At 26.6% G+C, this 22683-nt stretch overlaps 1 protein-coding gene across 1 annotated transcript in view; it reads left to right on the top strand.

Moving 5' to 3' along the window:
* The window catches only part of LOC100203101 (STE20-like serine/threonine-protein kinase), a 76680-nt gene that overhangs the window by 12064 nt on the left and 41933 nt on the right, over positions 1-22683 (top strand). Inside the window, exons 4-7 of the mRNA XM_065793106.1 lie at positions 975-1033; positions 1757-1847; positions 2228-2297; positions 20455-20512. Of these exons, the coding sequence (XP_065649178.1) occupies positions 975-1033; positions 1757-1847; positions 2228-2297; positions 20455-20512 (278 nt within the window). The remainder of the gene's footprint in view (positions 1-974; positions 1034-1756; positions 1848-2227; positions 2298-20454; positions 20513-22683) is intronic.

Here is a 22683-nt window from a genome sequence, read left to right as displayed (position 1 = left end):
CAAACTTTGCAAACTTGACCATATTGTCATTAATGCTATAGTGATATTACACGGTACTTCATGCCAAGGTATTTTTGGGAAAAAAATCTCTCTGCATTGCGCATCTGTGTTTAAAAAAAAAAATTTTTTTTTTTTTACAAATTTTATTACAACTTTGTGTCATAATTACATAATGTTTACATTCACATTTGTAATACTAAAATTATGCTTTATCAAAAAAAAAAAACAGTCATTGTAGTATAAAATAACTATAATATATAGTCAACAAGTTGTTAGCCATTTTTATAGTTAAAATACAATCTCAAGCACTACAGTAAATGTTATGCAAAAAAAATAAACAATTGCATTTTGTTATTAAAAAAAGTCAATCTGAAACTCGTACTTAATCTTTTTTATTGATGTAGTTTGCAGAAGAGTTTCTAATTTTTCTAATCAATATCTATATCATTAGTAGGCGAGATCTTTAGCTTTTGCTTCTCGCAGAGGCCTACATGTTATAGTTGTAATTATTTTGTGGATTTATACTTACATGTTTTTACATTAAGTAACAGAAGGTGGGAGAGAAATTTCAATTTTTAAAAATTTTTATTAAGGAAAAGTAATTCATATTTTTCCTTATTAAAAAAGAAATACTTTAAAAATAAATTGAAAATATATGGTTAATGTGGGCAATAACTGAAAACGCTGTAACATATTGGAAATTTGTTTTACATGTAAACATTTTACACTAATAATAATCAATATTGTTTTTTTAAACATTTTAACACTCTTCGATTATAATCAAAGAGTGACATTTATTTAGACATTCTAACGCAGTAAAGAAATGATTTTTCAAGTATTATATTTACAAAATATGGCTACAAATCCAGAAATTTTTTTTACTTATTTTGTGATAAAAATTTTTTTTTTTAAGTAAAATTGGTTTTTGATAATCATTAATTATAATAATTAAAAATTTTATCTAAAAAATATAGATCTAGAGAGAGGTCTTAATGAGGTTACAATCCAATCGATTTGCAGACAAATGGTGGAGGTATAATTGTTATTGTTTTTTATTTGACAAATTTAGTTTTTTTTTTGTAGAAACAATTGCTTGTTGTTATATATATAAGCTGTAAATAATCATTTTTTACCAGGAGCGGTTCAAGGATATATTTGTCCTAGAATTAGTCTTGAGGGGGACTATTCTATGACAGACATTGAGGAGTGGGTTCAGGAAAATGCCAAGTTTAAAAACCAATTTTACTAAAAATGGGTATATATTTTTAGTAAAATTGGTTATTTAAAAAAAAAAAAATGATTTAGCATTTTTCAGAAAAATGATTTAGCATGAGGGGCTCCTTACAGCCCAAAAAAATAGCATTGGAAACAATTTAGGTTCTTGGTAGTTCAAGTTTTTAAAAAGATTTCAAATTTTTTAAATTTTTTGTATCTGTAAACAATAAACATAAACAATATTGAAGTTTAAGCACAGTTTAAGTTAAGAAAATAATTAAAACTAATAAATAGATTTAATAGCTTCAAATTTAATATACTCATTAACTCTACTTACTAATAAGTTAATAGTTACATTACTCTACTTAACTAATAAGTTAATAGATTTATTTCCAAATCTAATATTTTACTACAGACATTCAAGGTTCAAAGCTTGATCTAACTGAAATGCCACTTATTTGTTGAATTTATTTATTTAAATATTATATTTTTTTATTTTTTTATTTTTATATTTTTGTATTGTTTGTTTTTTTAATTAAAGGGATTGGCATTTTTGCATTTAAATGGAGTAATACACAGAGATTTAAAAGCTGGCAATGTTCTGCTTACAGAAAGAGGGGAAATAAAGCTTGGTAAGTAATGTAAGCTTATTTTCTGATGGTAAAATTTGCTTAAAATTTTCATTCTTTCTGCATCTACCTAACTGTATGTATGTACCTAAAAGTTGCACTTAAGCATATTGATGAAAATATTGTAGTTAAGTTTCACTATTGTTTAAAAAAAATATATTCAATATAAAAGTTTAGGATTAAAAAATAAGGGTTCTATCAAAAAATTTTGTCAATTTTAAAATATTTGCAGTTAACAATTATCAATAAATTTAACATTTATTTAGTTTATTAATATTTTATTCAGAAAATATATTTACTAAAACATAACAAGATAAATTTACTAATGTTAAATTAATTCCTTGACAGTTGACAGAAATATATAAATATTTTCATGGTTTTAGCTGATTTTGGTGTGTCTGCATTCAATAAGCCACCTGGTAAAAGAAACACATTTATAGGAACTCCTTATTGGTAGCTTTTTTATTATTATTAGTAGATTATTATAAAATGAATTTAAAATTTATGACCGCCATGTTAATATATATCATGATCTTAATTTAATGGACATCAATATTTATAAAATTATCTAAAAATTAATAATTTGGTAATTTAAATTAATAATTAAATTCTTAAGACTATTTTTTTTATTTTAAGTCAGGATCATGATCACCCTGCTACTGATAACATTAAATTCATTACAACTTCCATCATGTCCTGCTACTATATGGTTTCTTATGTAAGCAAAAGCTAATAGAACTAATTGAGACTTAAATTAACCCTTGCGTTTGGACTCAAAATCTATAAAATTACATTAAATGAGCTTTATTCTTTTCCAAGCATTTTTTTTAGATTTTAAATTATTCTTTTAATTTTAAAAAGAGTTAAGTTGACTTTGATTTGGTTAACAGGAATGAGCTTATTGTTTAGGATGTCATACACTATCTATGATGGAAGCCTATAAATATAAAAATAAGGGTGTTGCCAAAACTTGAAAAACTGAAGGTTGTATGAGTCAGGAAAACATGATGATGTGAGAGAGTTCCAAAGGGTTAAAATGTGGGGAAAAAAGTTAGACTAGTAAAAGTTTTTAGAACATGCATGGACAGATACAGTAAATAAATGAGACTTTGTTGAATGGTGAGTCAAGCGAGAATGAGTTTTAATTGATGGAACTAAAGATGATAGCTCCTTTGAGCAGCAAACATGCTAGTATTTAAAGAAAAAAGAAAGAGATGCAACTTTATGATCATGGGGAAGAGGCTCAAGCTTAGCAGATAGAGCAGGTCCAACTACGTTTACATTGCATTTTTGGACCTGGTCTAGAGAAAGAGCATTATTAGAAAAACAATAGTATTCCATACAGGGGCAAATAAGAGATTTGTAAAGGTAGAGAATAGAATCAGGAGTAAGAAAATGGCTAGCATGATAAAGAGAAGCAACCTTTGCAGATGTTAATTTAGCAATTGATTGTATATTAGGGCAATTCCACTGAGCAAAATTTTTCGAAAACAAAATTTGGTATTGGCGTGGAAGATTTAATGTATAAAACTAAGCACATTAAAAAAAAAAAAAAAAAATTAAAAAAACATAAAATTGATTTGGGCTTTAGCATTTAAAAATGGATAAAATTGGTTTTTTTTGTGCGAATACATAAACTTTGGTTGAATAAAGCATTTAACAAAAACTGGTTCAAATCTAATGTTCAAGGCTTATAATGATGTTGTTTGCTATCACTGATAGCAAAAAACATCATTATAAGCCTTAAACATTAGAAGGAACTTTTTTATAAAAAGCCTATTTAAGATTTGTGTCACCTTTCCTAAATAATGCCTAGACCACCCCCAAAGCAAGAGTTACATTTAACAGTTTTTTTTTAAATGCTTGGAACAAATTAATTGCTTTTGGTAACATTTCTATGATTTTCTTTCCTACTCTGATCTTTAGTAAGAATAAAGTTGTGCCTTTTTTTTGAGATCATAAACCAGTTTTGATGCTTCGGTTACTGACTTAACTGCACATTCAACTGACTGAGATTTGTTTAGAAGAAATGTATGCTGTAAAACCTCTCCATATTCTTTTGGGTTTATCAATTCAACAGATGAAAAATAAATTGTAGTAGGAGGTTCCACTTCAATTTCGCATGTTTGAACAAGATCAATCCAGCAGTTACAATCAAAATCAATTTCCATGTATTGTTAAGTGTTAATTTATGACTGGCATGTTCAGCGCCCCCTATCACGCTAATATTACATGGGTGGTTGACCGTAAAATATTTACAATAATGTTCTTTGCTATCAGTGACAGCAAACAACATTATTATAAGCCTTAAACATTAGATTTGAACCAGTTTTTGTTACATGTTTTATTCCACAATAATTTATGTATTTGCACAAAATTTTATCCATTTTTAAATGCTAAAGCCCAAATCAGTTTTATGTTTTTTTAATTTTTTTTGTTTTTGTAATGTGCTTAGTTTTATACATTTAATCTTCCACGCCCATACCAAATTTATGCCCATTACAAATCTTTTCTGTAATGGGCTTTTCTTCCACGCCCATTACAAATCTTTTCTGTAATGATATTAGTTCTTTCAGCAGCTGTTACTATGCCATAGTCGATCCTGTACCTAAATGAGCAGCGGCATTGTTGCTAATTCCATAATATATTGCTGCTTTTGCAAAGTTAGGCAAGTGTTTGTAATTATATAAAGTAGACATCTCTTCATAAAAATCTGGATCATTGTTACTTTCACCGTCAACACAATCATTATCATCAGAACAAGGATAATCACACTAAAAAATTAAATATAAACTTGAATTAAACAATATACTTGCAGTTATAGATATATTAGATATCAGTTGTGCGTGCCCAATAGCACTGGTTAAACCAATTTAAGTACCAATTTAAGACACTTCTTTCTAAATATTTATTTGTACTAACAAAAAATATACATATGCCTATTTACTAATGAAAAATATACATATGTCTATTTACCACTAAATTCGGTTCTTCAAGACTTTTCACACAAGACTCTTGTTTAAACAATATTCCAATTACTTGTATATTCTTTAATTTGATTAGTTCTTTTTGATCAATTTTGCCAATCTGAAATGACCCTTTTCCACCCTTTCTAGCTCTTTGGTCTTTTAGGTACTCCCTTTCATTCGCTGGTACATAAATAAAAAAAATAGTAAACACTTATAAAATATTTTTTGCTGTAATGTCCTTAAAAAATCGATTTTTATAATCTTAGAATTTAGTTGCTAAATAATTTTTTCTTCATCACAATTGCATAATATATGCTTTTTTAAACAATCTTTAATGTCACATCTAACCAATCTGCAGAAATGATTTAATTAAGTTGATAAATATTATTTACATTTTAGAATAAATATGCAAAAAATTTAAGTAAGTTGATAAAAATATTATTTATATTTAAAATTTGATGAAGAAGTTCTTATTATACCTGTCATAAATCAAACAATGAATCAAAATTCTTCTCCAAATAAACAATGCTGGATTTGTTCCCTTTTGATTTTTTATGTTCAGCACACAAAACTTTTTCCAAAACTAACTCAAGTTTTTTCTGTATACTTCTCTCATGGATCAAGGGGAGTTTAGAGTTCACTTTTCTCCATAACTCAAAAAGTTTAATGCTTATTTGAGAAACAATTTGTTGATCAGTTATTTTTTTGGCAGTGAGTTGTTTATTGAATTTGTAGCTGAACTGTATAACTTGTTTAAATGTAGGAAGGTCGCTAACAGGAAGATCATTTGGTTGTCCTGCTAACCGAGAACTCGTGTAGCGAGTTCTACTTTTATAGGAATTACATATTATTTAAAAACTTTGGCATATAAATTTGTCGAATGGTCACATACAAGCAGTGAACACTTGAGGGAAGAAATGAAGTACATTAGAATAAAGGAGAATTATTATTGAACAAAGCATATTTTGACAGCTGTCAAGACAAAAATAAAGAATTCTGAGGCCTTACATTGTGTGCATACTTTTTATTTAGTAATCAATTTTTTGTTTTATAAGTTTTTGTTTGGTGATATATTTGTTGTATATCTTCGTTCATATTAATGTTTATAAAATAATTTTTTTATTATTGTAAGTACTGTTTGGGTGCATTGTCTGTCTTATTCATTTTTAAATATTCCTCTATTAATCTTTATTTTTGTCTTGACAACTGTCAAATTATGCTTTGTTCAAAAAATAATTCTCCTTTATTCTAATGTACTTCATTTCTTCCCTCAGGTGTTCACTGCTCGTGTGTGACCATTCAGCAAGTTTATATGCCAAAGTTTTTAAAAAATATGTATTTTAAAATACGATATTTTATTTCTAATTTAGTTACAATTAGATCAATGCACTTAATACAAATTGCAGAAGTTGTAGATTATTATTTTTAATATTATTATTAAAAATAAAATTATTAGCTATAATAAAAATATATATATATATATATATATATATATATATATATATATATATATATATATATATATATATATAAATATAATATTACTTTAATAAATTATAAATATTTTGCTGATTATAATACAATACAGCAAGAAATGTATTACTTTACAAAAACACTTGTTTAAATAAAGATATTTACTAAACATAAAAGCTATAAAAACTACTGATTATGAAATATTGTCATATATATATATATATATATATATATATATATATATATATATATATATATATATATATATATATATATATATATATATATATATATATATATATATATATATATATATTGACTGCAACGAAAATTGTTGGCAATATATGACAAAGTTTAACTTTTTTTTATTAAAAAAAAAATTACTACCATTATAATGGTTTGTTTACATCATTTGTATAGAAGTTTATTGTTTTACTGTTCTGTACAGCGCACTATAAACATAATTAGTTAAACTTGTAATATTTATTTTTTTTTATAAAAAAAAAACAGTTAAAATATATCACCCTAATCAGTTAAACATTTTAATTAAAAAATAATTACACCATTATTCTTAGTTTTTGTTACAGAATTTTCCACATCTATATCCAATTTTAAATGGTAAAAATTGCCCTATTGTATATATAGTTTCTATAAAAGATCAGTAGTAAGCGATAATCCAAGAAGATGCAAATAAGTAGAATCAGTGAGAGGGCCACTGCGAGCCCCAATCTGATACAGAAATCAGATCAGATTCTAGATCAGCTGTCTATTCTGAGTGATCTAAAAGAGAAAACTTATTTTCAAGACAAGAGTAGAAAGTTGAGTCATCAGCAGAAAGAGCTACTTTAGATGTAAGGTTGTTTGGAAGATCATTAATGTAGATAAGAAACAAAACAGGACCAAGGTTAGAAGCTTGAGGTACCCCAGAAGTTACTGGAAATAAAAAAGAGTGCTGGCTTTCGAGGATGACTTTTTTTTTTAAACATCTTCACTTCCAATAAGACTACAAGCAACCACTTTTAGAGTTAAAAGTTACTGGAAGAGAAAAAATGAAGTTTGTAGAGCAAAATAATGATTAACAGACGACAAGGTGTTAGAAAACAGAAAGAAGACTGATCGGATGATAATTGGAGGGATCAGAATGTTCCAGGGAGTTTTTGATAATTGGAACCACAGATGACATTTTCCAGAAAAACAGGTTAACAAGACTCAGTTAAGCACCTAATAATGGAGCTTAGCATTTGACAGCACCTTTTTACATGATGAAAAAATTATTACAATTAGATATAGCAGCTGCAAAAGAAGGTGAAAACCAAGGAATAGAGTAAGGCTTGTCTTAAAGCTGAAGAGAAGAAATAAAAGCATCCATTACTGCCTGAATCAAGGAGGTTACTTAAGAGACACATTTATCAGCTGAGAGAGAAAAGACATCAGCCAAAGGACTGTCATAAAGAAAATTGCAAAAAGAATCCCAGTTAGTTTTTTTTGTAGTAGCAAGTAGTGCAATGGTAGGGTGAGTTCAAAGAAGAAGTACCAGATAAAAGGTTTGTAGAAATCAAAGCATGGCCGGAACCATCTAAAGGAGAGCAAGGAGAAACAAACACAAGACACAAATCAAGGAGTAAAGGTAAGTGATTAGGGTTGTCTGGAATACTGAATAAGAGATTGAGAAATGCAGAAGTTATGGGCTTTAGTACCAGCAGGTCAGTGGTGTTAGAGCCAAGAGATAAAATTCAACTGATGGAAGATCACTTCAATGACCATGAAAATTTGTGAAAAATATACTGAAACAGTTAGGTAATGGGGATGGTTTTTTATGTTTAATATCTTGGGTTACTTTTGATATAATTTAAGTTTAAAGATAACTTGACTCATTCATAGATAGAGCACCGCATCCTAACCAATAAGCTATGCAGTTATCTCAGTCCTGCTAATTAACCCAAAGTCATAACTTAAAGCTCCTTATGTGGCCTTGACAATGCACACGAAAGCATTAACAGGGATACCATCAATTTGTAGCACGGAATTGTTAATACTCTGGTATTTTACAGCTGTTGATAGAATCAGCCTCTTTGAGAGCTTCCACAGAGTTCAGGAAACCTTACTACCAGCTGGCCCCTGAACCATAAACCTGAGTTTTAGAGCTGTACTTTCATTAAGAGATGGCATAAAGAGTTGCATAGCCCTTATCAAGGAGGTACAAGCAAAAACCTATGAGTAGAGTCCACCAAATCTTGTCACAGGCACAAGCAAAAACCTATGAAACATCAAATCTTGTCACAGAGAAATGCTGTTGAAGAAATTAGAAAAAAAATTTAATTTTAAAAAATTTTTTTTTTTTTTTTTTTTTTGTTCACCATTAAATTATTATCAACCGGCTTTGGTTGATAATAATTTAATGATTGTTTGACTCATTTCAAATATAAAAAGTGTTAATTGATGAGCATCGTATTTTCTTTCAAATAAGTATAAACATTCATAAAAAATATTTATGAATGCACTAATTATCTTGTTTTTTTTTTGACACATATCTCATAATCTAAAATAATTGTAATAGCTAAAATTAACAATCCACTCTATTATTTCAAACTTTCATTTGTCTTTCAGTAAAACTTCAAAGTTATTTGCAAATTATTAATTACTTGAGAATTTAATAATTACTTGAGAAGTTGTTATTAATATTTAAAAAATTTTGAAAAAATGTAATATAAAAATTAGTATCGAATTAACTACAACACTTCAGCAATAAAACAACCAAAATGACTGGAAAAACTATTGATAATATAACAAAATGTAAAATCATAGCAATAAATATGGCAAAATGTAAAATCATAGCAATGAATATGACAAAATGTAAAATCATAGCAATGAATATAACAAAATGTAAAATCATAGCAATGAATAAATATTGAATGAATAAAACATATCAATGAGAGAAATAGCAAAACATTTAAACGAAACACATGCAACTGTTACCAGAATAGTCAACCAATATCTCAAATGCAATACAATTGAAAATCTTCTGCACCCTGGAAGACCCAGCATTGCAAATGAAAGAAATGAACATTCCATTATTTGCATATTGAAAAAAAAAAAGAAAGTTATCCTAAACTGATCTCAGTCGAAAATGGAAACAAGCTTCTGGTGTTTTTGCCAGTGCTCAAACAATTAGAAGAATATTACAAAAACATGCAATTAAACATGGCAAGATGCTTGCAAAATACCATGTCTGTCAAAAAAACATCAGAAAGCAAGAAAAAACTGGTGTTTATCTCATAAATGCAGTGGTGGTATGTGTTATGTTGATAGCAGAAATAAAATATCAAATGTGTGCATCATAAGAGAGCTGGTTAACATTTGGAACAAGGCAGGGTTTGATGAAAATTTTATCATCAGTAAATGGTTGATTAAGTAAGTAACTAAATATAAAAATCTTTTATCATAAAAATTAAGTGTTCTTTGAAACATATTTTAAATATGTTGACATTTTTTAAATGTTGTAACTTTTTAATTTAGGGCTATAATCATTGTTCTGTATATTATAGTATAAGAGCAGAGCCTGGATAAATTAGGGCTTTAAAACTTGTTCTTCACTTTGACACAAAGTTGGTTAAACAGTACAGGACAAAGGTCAAGATTTCGGAAAAAGTAGAAAGGTTGGCAATTAGTGTTTCCTCTCCAGAGTCCTGTTCATTTGACTTTTTTCTGGGCGTATTAATGACAGGGCTGAAAGACACATCAAATTGTTGCTGGATTTCATCAGCAAGACACATTTTGAAGACAGGGTCCAAGACACAATAATGATGGTTTTAGACAACTAGCAGGTGTCTAAATGTGTCACTAAACAAGACTTGAAGAATGTTTAGATAAAATAAGCGTTTTATGGCTATATTTTTGTTTTTGAAATATATTTATTTGCACCACCTAATTTATTTTGTATTTTGTAATCTTTTGTAATCTTGCACCATCTAATTTATTTTATTAAAGTATTTTAAAAAACATTTCAAAACAATGCAACTATAATAAAGAATAAAACAATTATGAAATTTTTTTGAAGTTGCAGTAAGTATAGCAGTCAGAATTCATTGGATAATCAACTTCAAGTTAATTTGATTATTTTATAAAAATATTGAATACTACTGGAGTTTCAATCAATAAATGCAAAAGAAATTTATTAAAATTCATGTGCAATTTTTTTTCTAAAACACTTTCAGCTTAACAGTGACTTTAAGCCCAGATATTTTTATGGTGGTCTACTGGGACCAAATAAGGAGGACTGTTATAGTGCACAATGTTGAATTCAAGAAATTTTTTTTCTAGGACACCGTAATATATATATATATATATATATATATATATATATATATATATATATATATATATATATATATATATATATATATATATATATATATTTATATATATATATATATATATATATATATATATATATATATATATATATTTATTTATTTATATATATTTATATATAGACACACACACATATTAAGGTATATTATATTTCAAAATAAGAGTCAAAATAAAAAAAAATAAAAAAAAAATCTTAACTTGACTCTTTCGGCACAGCATTTGATGATTTCATTCACTGCTGTTCAATGACTTCTTGCCACTTTATATTCATAAGAAGCAGAACTTTTTAAGTGATTTTTTTCGCAAATTTTTGCATAATAGTTAGCCAATTAGAAAGAGTTGGTTATCCAGAAATTCTATAAGTAAATACAAAATTTTATCTTTGAAGTGTGAAAGTTTTTTCCGAAATGGCTTTGCAAAAAATGTGATATATTCCTCTAGATAAAGTTTTGGATTATGTGTTAGATAGCTATGATATTGAATCTAGTTTGGACTCTTCTGTTGTTGGTATGAGTAGTGGAGAAAAAGAGGAGTTGTTTGGAAGCAAAAGATGAAAGTGCACTTAATAATAAACACTTAATAATAAAATAAAGAAAAGATTTTTTTGCTAATAAACCCAAAAACAATGGATGATCTGCCAGACCTTAATAAATAATATCAACAGAAATATTTTAGATTTCTGTTTGGTAATATACTAGGCTCTATTTCTTTAATATGTAGTTTTTACACAAGACTTCATCATAAACTTCTAGATTGACTTTTGTATAAGAATATTTCTAAAAACCCCTAAAAATTGCTTATTTTTTACACCATTATGAATTTAACACCATTATTTTAACACCATTATTTTAACACCATGAATTTAACACCATTAACACCATGAATTTAACACCATTATTTAACCCCATTAAGGAAAAAAAAATTATAATATAAATTTGTTCAAAATTTTATAGCTTTATAAGCTTTTCAATAATTTACAACATATACTCAAGACTTTTACTTTTAAAGATATTTATGTTTTTGTAAGACTCCATAAAAAGGCGTTTTCAGCCAGGCCAAAAAAATTAAATTGTGGTTGTGCCATAGTTGGAAAAAAATTAATAAAAAAAATTAATAAATTTTTTTTATTAATTTTTTTAACAAGCTTGAAGATAAAACAAGCAAGTGAAATGTACAGTAATAAAATTCCAAATTAATTGTAAACTATTGGTACTGCCTAAATATAAAATCATTCTGTATAAAAACAAGTGAGAGCTATTTTTAAACTTTTTTCTATATAGAGTTCTTTTTTAGGATTGTCACTTAAACTAAGTCTTTTTTTGATTTCATCAAAGAAATTTTTTTCAGAATTTGCAGTTTTATTTGTATAAAACTTTTATCTCAACCACAGACTGACTCAGCTGCCTCAGTAACTAATTTTATTGCTCTCTCACAACTTTGGGTATGTAATGTATATAAAAGAAACTCCAGGGGAGAAACTCAATACATTGAGTTAAGCTAATGACAAGTTTGCTGAGAAAATTGGTTCAGTAATGACTTTTTTATTCTAATTCATAATTCTTTGATCTCCCAATCATCAATTTTGTTGTTTGTGGAACTTTAAAAGGTCTTACGTCAGTAGAGCCATGTTCATTTCCAGTCTTGACTGCCATTATTATGTTGAAGACAAATGAAGAAGTTATTTGTTCTGAGTTATCAGAATTAAGAAGTGGGGCAGTATATACTTATTTTGAGCTTTTTAAATAAGGTTAAACTTTAATCCTATTATCTTGCTTTTGCTTAAGTCGAAATAGCATTAAAAGATGACCAGAACCTTTAATCTTTAATCTCAAAGAACATTAGAAAATAAACCTCTCTCAAGTTGCAAGCAGCCTTAATATCTCTACATTTTCAGGTTTAAGATTGTGCTTGCTTATTTAGAAAAGCAAGCACATCATGACACTAAAAAACCATTGACTGTGAAACTATCTACCACATTTAAAAGCTACTACTTCAGGATCAAGCTTTCCTTTCAATATTGCATTCAAAAAACTTCCATTCAACTAAACTGTCAGTGCTCATTTGCTTAACAAAATCCTAACTGATATTAACTAAAGACTCCTTTTAATTGGCAGAATTACTAAATTATTTGGCATAAATTTAGTAATTCTTTCAAAATTAACAACTTTGGAAAATAGTTTAACAACTGCTCCTCACTATCCTTTTTCTGAAGAAGTTGGTGCATCAAGTTTTTTCCACAATATAACGAATGGAAGAATTAATGTGAAGCCTGCACAAGTATTTAAAATATTTCCCAATCCAATAGCACATTGTTTAGCTGGTTTAAATATTTCTGATAAAGTCTCTGACATGTTTTTATTTTTTCTACTATCAAAATAATTCCAGTGATTATATTTAATTTTCAGTCTAAATTTTCCTCTTCTCTGGAGTAATTCATAGCATGCTCTTTAGCATGGAAAACCTTTATGCTATCACTAATTAGATTTTTTTTATCTTTAACAAGTTTCCCTGCCTTCATTATATCTTTCAGTAGACCATTAATGAAAACAGTAGTAGCAGTCAATGGCGCACCAAATCTGACAGAGGCAATGGCGGCATTACTAATATTAAGGCAGTTTCGCTTAACAATTTTCTTGTTTTTCTAATGTTAAGTACTCTTTGTTATCACTGACTTTATCTCTATCGCTGACCATATCAACATTGAAGTTATTGTTTATTTCTGTTGCAACATCCATATTTTCATCCATTATTTCAAATTTAACAGTAGATAAATAAAATGTTGATTCTAAATTAGACTTTTTAAAAGAGTTTTTAACTTAAGCTTAGCTGTTTATTTAACATCCGGACTAAAATCTTATTTAACATCCGGACTAAAATCTTATTTAACATCCGGACTAAAATTAGACTTTTTAAAAGAGTTTTTAACTTAAGCTTAGCTGTTTATTTAACATCTGGACTAAAATCTTATTTAACATCCGGACTAAAATCTTATTTAACATCCGGACTAAAATCTTGCATAGTTGAAATACTGCCTTGTTTTTCTAAACACTAGCTTGGTTTTTATAAATAAACTATTTTTATGGAGCTCTTAAATTTAAGTTTGTTTTGCAATGGCCATGCTCATTGCCATCACAAGTTTCTTTGCAAGGAGTATCATCCTCACTGCAATAAAAAGTTCTTACCAACTAATAATGTTATTTTACTTTTTTGAATTAAAATGCAAGAATAATAGCAATTAATTTGAAATAAAATCTATAATACAGTGTTAGGCCATCACTTTAGGACCAGTAGTAATTTCTTGCAAATATTATGTAAAAATGAAGTTAAAAAAATAATACCGGTGATAAAAAATTAACAAAAAAATTTAAAAAATATTTATTTGTTATTACGATAATATATTAAAGACATTATTATTTTGTAAAACCATCTTTATTTGTAATAACTGCTTTAGTTCTTGATGGCATACTTGCAGTTGATTTTTATATAGAGTCTGTCAACTCTGGGTTATTCTACCAAATCTTGATAACTTTTTTCCGTAAAATCTTGCTTGTTAGTTATAATTTCTTATCTTTGGTATCTCTCGCTTTATTAGCTCCAAATATTTTCGGTGTGGTTAAGATCATGTGACTTGTCTGGCCAAGGAAATACATTAATCTTTTTCTGTTTTAATTGATCCATAACATTTTTTTCGTGGCAAGTTGCACCATCTTGCATAAATATAAGATTCTTGGCATTTTTTTCGCCAATCTGTTATCTGTCTAGTAGTAGTAATAGTAGTATTACTATTTTATGTTATATATTATAAATTATGAATAAAAATTTGAATGAGAATATTTTTAATAAAATAAGTTTTCCTTAACAGACTAATGATGGTAATTGCGTGTATAGTACATTTTTTTTTTCCTCATGGAAGGAGTTAATTTTGGTTTTTCTCCTTAGACCAAACTCTTCTTGGATTTTTTTTTTTACTTGCTTTGCAGTTTGGTGATAAACCTTTACAATTTATGTATTATGTTAAGTTTTTGTTTACAAAATAAACTATGTAATAAAGTAATTCGCGTTGGTATGACAAGATTTTAACTGAAACTTTTTATATTAAAAGAATTTAGAAGAAAATTTTTTTCACAACAATATTTTTTCAATACAACATTTTTTCCTGTCACAAACGATCACATATACCTGAACCCCTCTCCCTCCTAATCTGTGATAGCAGTATTTTCGTCACAAATATTTTAAAAGATTTAAATGTAAATACTTTGCAGCATTTTAAAAATTCAATCTAATGAAAACAAGGCAATACGCATGAACGTAAGGAGTGCAAGTAAAAACTTTGATAAACCAAAGATTTTCTTATTTAAATGACTGAAATAAGTATTAATAAAGTTGTAATACTAAAATTATTTTTTAAAGTTGCTATTGGACTTGCTTAAAATCTATTTTCCGTTAGATTTCTTCTACAAATGTTATGAAAAATCACTAAGGAAGGGTGCCACCAGTTAATGAGTTCAATACTTTTGCAATTCTTTTGTTATGTAACTCTAACTCTGAATAATAGATATAAAAAATCCATGATAAATATCGCTCGGTAACGTAAGTGATGTTAAGTAAGTTAAATATATAGTATCAAAAAAACAAGTTTATTTTCCTTAGCTAGTCACCTCTGATAAATTTTTATATATTTTTTAAATTGGCATAGAATTTTTAACATCTTGTGAAAGTTTCTAATACAAACCGCTTTACTGATTCCAAGAAATCTGACCTAAAAGTTTAAGCAATTTTTTTACCTTGTTTTCTGTGTAACATAAGTTAAGTGGCATTTTCAGTGATAAGTTCGCCCTCTTTTGGCCAGATTTTAAACTTTTCAGCTTATTTTATTTTTTAGACTAACAGCTTTCATACAAAATAGCTAAAAGTTTAATTTACAGTTTAAATAGGCAAATATTTGATAAAGTGTTGCGGGTGTTATGTAAGTTAAAAATGGAATTGCCCATATAATATATATATATATATATATATATATATATATATATATATATATATATATATATATATATAATATATATATATATATATATATATATATATAAATATATATATATATATATAAATATATATACATATATATATAAATATATATATATATATATATATATATATATATGTATATATATATATATATATATATATATATATATATATATATATATATATATATATATATATATATATATATATATATATATATATATATATATATATATATATATGGGCAATTCCATTTTTAACTTATATATATATATATTTCAGGCCTTGTTTTAAATAAAAAATGCTCAACGCAATAGCCTTATGTGAATTTGACGTCATAAAATCTTCATTAACTTTTTTAAATCACTGCAATATTAGTTACCGCAAATGAGTTAAATTTTATTTTTATTATTACTATAAGGGAAAGTTTATTCTATTTTATTTTTTGTTAATATTAAATAACTAAATTTAATATTATGTTTTAAAAAATGTTTGATATTAACAAATTTCTTTCTTTTCTCGACAATTGCATAAAGGAATTGAAAAATGTTAAATTTTTTAAATGATTATTTCTTAAATTTCTAATTGCGGCTTTGTAACTACAAATTATTTTTTATTTAAAATAAAATTAGAGAGTAACAATTAGAAAAATACATTAATATATTTACTTTATTTATTAAAAGTTTATTATTAACGTTTATTATTATTATTAACGTTTATAAGTTTATTATTAACGATTTTGTTGTGAAAGCAAAGATAATTTTTCAAAACATCGTTTATTAAAATTATATCGCTCCCGGTGGGAAATAAGCTAGTGACTAGCTAACTTTATAGCGATTTTTTTGCTAATTTTATTTTTTCCTTATGTCTTTAAAATGAGTTAATTTTTAAGAAGAAATAAAATTTAAAAATTTAGTAATAAGTTAAACCCAAGCATTAACTTTAATTTTACATAACTTGAATATATTTTTTAAATCAAAGTTAAATTATATATTTTTATTAAATTAGTTTTAAATTAAATCAAATATTTTTTATCTGAATTAAATATATTATTATGATCTTTGCTTCAAGCTTAAAGTATTAGCGTTTTTTAAGTGAAAAAATCAATCGCTGCAATAAAATAAAAACAAAAACAAAAAAAACAAAAAAAAAAGTTTTAATTTTATTTGAGTTTTTTTCATTAGTAAATAGCGCTTATATCTAACCTAATTGTCATTCAAACTTTTGTAACAAATATTTTTACATAAACATCATTCAAAAGTTAATGTGATTTTTTTAAAAATTAACTACTTTTATCTTACCGCTTATGGAATAATTGAAAAGTTAAAAAATTATAAAAAGTTTCTTAACCAAAATAGCTTACTGCTTACGTAAAACTGCTTAAAGCATATGTAAATCGCACTACATGCTACGCTTTAAAACAAGACCTGATATAAATATATATATATATTTTTTATATATATTAATATAAATAAATATATATATAGATATATATAAATATATATATATATATATATATATATATATATATATATATATATATATATATATATATATATATATATATATATATATAAATTAGTAAAAACAATTATCTATTTTTTATCTTCAACATAATGTTTCACCATCAGTAGGTTCATCAGGAAAGATGTCTAAACATAAAAAAATTCAAGTTATAGAAAAATTGTTTCACAGGAAGTTGGAAATTGTTATAATTAATTATTTAATAGCTGTAGTGTTTTGCAACCAGGAAGTTGCATCAACTACATTAGATAATTAAAAAATCATGAAAAGAATTCTTTAGAATTAGGATAAATTTTAGACTGATCATTTGTTTTTATAATTTTTTAAAAGGAACTTATTTTCATGTCTGCATTTAGAAATTAATTCAGATTTTTTATTCAATAAATTTTCTTGATCTAAATAAGTAATAATTTCAAATTTTTCTTGTAAACATAGTATACATTTTTTGGAAATGTTATTATAGGCAGGCGCAGTTTTTAGAATAGACCAGTTTAATTTAAAATTGATATTTTTTTCTTTTAGTTGCCAAATATATTTAGACAGCATTGTCTCTTTTGAGTATTTTTTATGTTTAAAAGATTGTTTGTGGTTGGCATAATGTTTTTTCCATTTGCCCTCGGTTAAGCCAATATATTGTTTATCAGGGTTGTTTTGCGAGGAAACAATGCATTTGTAAATAATATTCTTAGTTAAGCATTTGAAATGAAAATAAGTTCCTTTTAAAAAAATATAAAAACAAATGATCAGTCTAAAATTTATCCTAATTCTAAAGAATTATTTTCATGATTTTTTAATTATCTAATGTAGTTGATACAACTTCCTGGTTGCAAAACACTACAGCTATTAAATAATTAATTATAACTATTCCCAACTTCCTGTGAAATAATTTTTCTATAACTTGAATTTTATTATGTTTAGACATTCTTCCTGATGAACCTACTGATGGTGAAACATTATGTTGAACATAAAAGATAAATAAGTGTTTTTACTAATTTATTATTGCTCTGTTCTTTAAGAACATTGAGCACTCTATTTGTAGAATACACTGACATAATATATATATATATATATATATATATATATATATATATATATATATATATATATATATATATATATATATATATTTATTTATATATATATATATATATTTATATATATATATATATATATACAGTTGCGGACAAAACTACGTGAACGATTGCAGATAGTTTTTTGAAACAAAAGTTTCAACACCTTAAAAAAAGTTTTTTCTCTAATACTATATATGATTGGATAGAGCGTTTTTTGCTCTATAAGATTGTGTAAAGTGTATTCTTTAATAATACATATAAAATCATACATGTATAAACGTTAAAATAATTTCGAAAATTTTGAGCGACAAAACCACGTGAACGATTTATAAAAGCGTCATTTTTGATGCAAATTATATTATATTCACATCGAAATCAGTGCTTTTAAAATCGTTCATGTGGTTTTGGTATTCTAAGAACTTACAATCATTTAAATTTCTCAAGATTATTCTGTTTAACATCAAAAAATTAAAAAAATTAAACTATAATGGTTCGTCAAACTGATTCAAAAATTGAAAGCTTGGTTTTGCGTTTGCGCAAAGAAGAAAAATGGTCCATTGAGCAAATTGCAGCTCATGTGAAGATGTCAAAAGGTGGAATACATGAAATTATACACCGAGAAAAGAGCAAAAAGATCGTTAAGAAAGGTGGTCGTCCACGTATTACGGATAAGCGGTAATATTCCTTTAATTTTATTTTTTTTAATATTTAATCTTAATAATATTAATGTTAATGTTAATTTTAATGTTTAACATTTTATTTTTTAGTACTGATTGAAAAATTGTGCGAAAATCTCTTGAGAATCCACATTTGACAGCCCCTGAAATTTGTCTGCAAACAGGCATGGAAAACGTAAGCACACGAACGATTCAAAGGCGTTTAAACGAAGGAGGTCTTTATGGGCGCAGACCTGCAAAGAAACCATTCCTTAAGCCCAGGCACGTCAAAGATCGCCTACAGTTCGCTAAAGAAAAAAAGTTCGTTAAACTGGACGGTTGAAAATTGGAAAACAGTTTTGTGGTCGGATGAAAGTAAATTTAACATGGTTTGCAGCGACGGTCGAGGTTATGTTAGGCGTCCAGTAGGTAAAAGATTTGCAAAAGAGTATACAATAGGAACTGTAAAATTTGGGGGTGGCAATATAATGGTTTGGGGGTGTTTCTCCTGGGCTGGAATTGGTCCGTTGTACCGTGTAAACGGTATAATGGACCAACTACAGTACAGGGAAATATTATCTAATCAAATGTTGCCACACGCCTTAGAAAAAATGCCTCACAATTGGGTTTATCAACATGATAATGACCCTAAACATACAGCTTTGACTGTAAAAAATTGGCTCATAAATAATAGCATAACGGTTTTGAAGTGGCCTGCCCAATCTCCCGACTTAAATCCAATCGAAAATTTATGGATTGAAGTTGAGCGACGCTTGGGAGGTCGCAAATTTCAAAAACCGGATGAACTTTTTCGAGCCGTACAGTATGAATGGGAGGCATTACCAAAACAGTTACTAGAAACTCTTGTAGAATCTATGCCAAGACGGTGCAAGGCCGTTATCGATTCTAAAGGCTATGCAACTAAATATTTATGTTTTTTTTTTTTTTAGAATCTATTATTTGTTGATGTTAGTAAAATTATTCTTTTACGTTTGTATAATCGTTCACGTGGTTTTGTCGCGCAAAATCTTTGATGCTTTTTGAACATTTAGATATGTTTAATTTTAAACAAATTATTAGAGAATACACTTTACACAGTCTTATAGAGCAAAAAACGCTCTCTCCAACCATATATAGTATTAAACTATAAACTTATTTTAAGACATTGAAAATTTCATTAAAAAAAACTATTTGCAATCGTTCACGTAGTTTTGTCCGCAGCTGTATATATATATATATATATATATATATATATATATATATATATATATATATATATATATATATATATATTATATATATATATATATATATATATATATATATATATATATATATATATATATACACACATTAAGATTAATTTAAGATTATATTTAATATATATATATTGATATAGATTTAATTTAAGAATTATTGAATAATAAAATCATTTTTTCTATTTCTAGTTATTTTACTTTTTAAAAAAAAATCTTAAATTTATGTTTTGCAAAATATGCAAAGTAAGTGTCTTTTTAAGGATGGCACCTGAAGTTGTTATCACTGAGACTATGCGCGATTCATTCTATGACTGCAAGGTATTTTAAATGTAAAATTACTAACATATTTAGTAACATTTGTAAAATTACTAACATATTAAGTAACATTTGTAAAATTACTAGCATATTTAGTAACATTTGAGTACATCTATAGTATATATTTTTTTAAATTGTATTAAAGTTCTTATAAGTTTTCTTTGTGATTAAATGAAACAAAAAATATACCAAAAACGAATTGAACTGAAATTTTGATTTAAACATTTCTCAACAAAACCGAAATTTCAGCAAAACTTTTGCTAAAACTAATGTTGAAATTTTAAACCAAAACTAAAATTTATAGGGATCCCCAACTGAAACAAATTGCGTTCATATTAAAGAAAATAATTTAAAAAAAGGTTCGAGCTGAAGTTTTTTGATTAAAACTAAATAAATGTATATCAATAAATACTAAAGTTGTCTTATATTTGGTCAATTCCATAGTTCAGGGACGCGTCATGCAGAGAGATTTTTCTTTAACTCAAACTGGCACATAGCAAAAATTAAAAAACAAGTTCAGTGACACAACGCGGAAAAATAAAGTTTTTTTATCAGCATACTTTTAAATGGAGTTCTCGCTGAAATTTTAATTCTTGCTTAACTAATTAGATTTTTTTGTTGTAATTTGTTAATTTGGCAATAAGGCAGCCATAAAAATAGCTACAAACAACAAAGTTTTCATATTGTTTTATTTTACAGAAAAAAACTATCAGTTTAGTGACGCAACTTTCAGTGACGAAACAAAAAGAGGAAATTAAAATCATTTAAAAAAGTTTTGTTATTTTGTAATAAATTTTAATTATACTCAGGTGAAAATAGCATCGGAACAACGTTTTCATTCTGAACATAAAAATAATGTGATTTCGATATATCTTTGATTTTTCTTGAATAACTTAAAATTGAACTGAATCCAAGTTCATTTTTTTGTTGTCTTGTATTACTTTTGACATATGAATTACAGATATTTGCAAATCTTGTAATGTTAATGCAAAATCTGCTGCTCACCTGATTTCACATCGACTAGATTTAACTTTCAGGGCTGCGATTCGCTTAACAGTAGCTCCAATTCCGTCAACCATTCCTTTCCCGTGCATCGCTGCAAAGAAATGCCAGAAGAATTTTTTCTGAAAATGTTTTTTCAAACACAACCATTGCAGCCATAATGGTTTTGTTTTTGAACTGAGAAGTGGCATTATCGCTGAACATGTATACTTCTTTGACTTAATCAAGAATAAAGTGAAAAATTGCATGTCAATGCACGGTATAACTGAAGATTTTATATGATCAGTTGAATCAGAAACTATGGCAAATGTTTTTCAAACACCTAACGTTTTCAGCCCAGTCAAATTGGATTACCGCAATTTCAGAATTAATACTCGCCGAAACTTCTTTTAGTTTCTTAGAAATTGTTGATTGGTTTTTCTTTACAAATGTGTGTTTAACGAATTTATCATGCATCACTGTGTTGTATATGTGTTGGATAAGTTCTGTTACAGACTTTTTTAAAATTTTTGCAATGTTTGCATATGTTTTAGTTTTAGGCTTTCTCCATTTGTCCCAGAATACTTTGAAACCAAATGTATTAACAGTTTGCAAGTATTTATCAAACTGTTTCATGCCTTTACATGCAGTGCATTTGTCATAGGTGCAATCGTATGTTTATGGTTCACAAACAAAGTTATTTGTCATTTCAAATCCAACTTTGATTAAAGACACTTGAATTGATTTTGTTAATGCATCTAAGGCAAATCGCATATTTTCATGCAAACTGCAAACACAAACATGAGGAAATTTTGTAACTGATTTCACATTGCGTGGATGAAGGTCGCAAAATTTGCTGAGTCCAATTTTTATGTGCTGATGCTTTTCCTTGAATAACTCGAAAGCTTCTTTTAGCGTATAATATAAATGATGTATCTGAATATTGTTTGTTTTTCAGTCAGATAATTGAATTCGAGTGACATCTTTTTTGTTTGGTGATATTTGGGAAACTTCATCTTTATTATAAAAGTTTACAACTGCTAAAACATCGAAAGAAAGACCATACAGCTTTGAACATGCAGGAGGTAGACCCGAATTATCTTTAATTATACAAGCAGATCTATTTGAAAGAATAGAAAGAATTTCAGATTGTTTCTTCTTTAAAGTTGGTAGTGCTTTTAAAACTTTTTTCA

Source organism: Hydra vulgaris, chromosome 03 (assembly GCF_038396675.1).
Source record: "Hydra vulgaris chromosome 03, alternate assembly HydraT2T_AEP".
NCBI classification, from domain to species: domain Eukaryota; kingdom Metazoa; phylum Cnidaria; class Hydrozoa; order Anthoathecata; family Hydridae; genus Hydra; species Hydra vulgaris.
The sequence above is the reverse complement of the archived record's forward strand: the minus strand, read 5'-3'. Positions and strand labels throughout refer to the sequence as shown.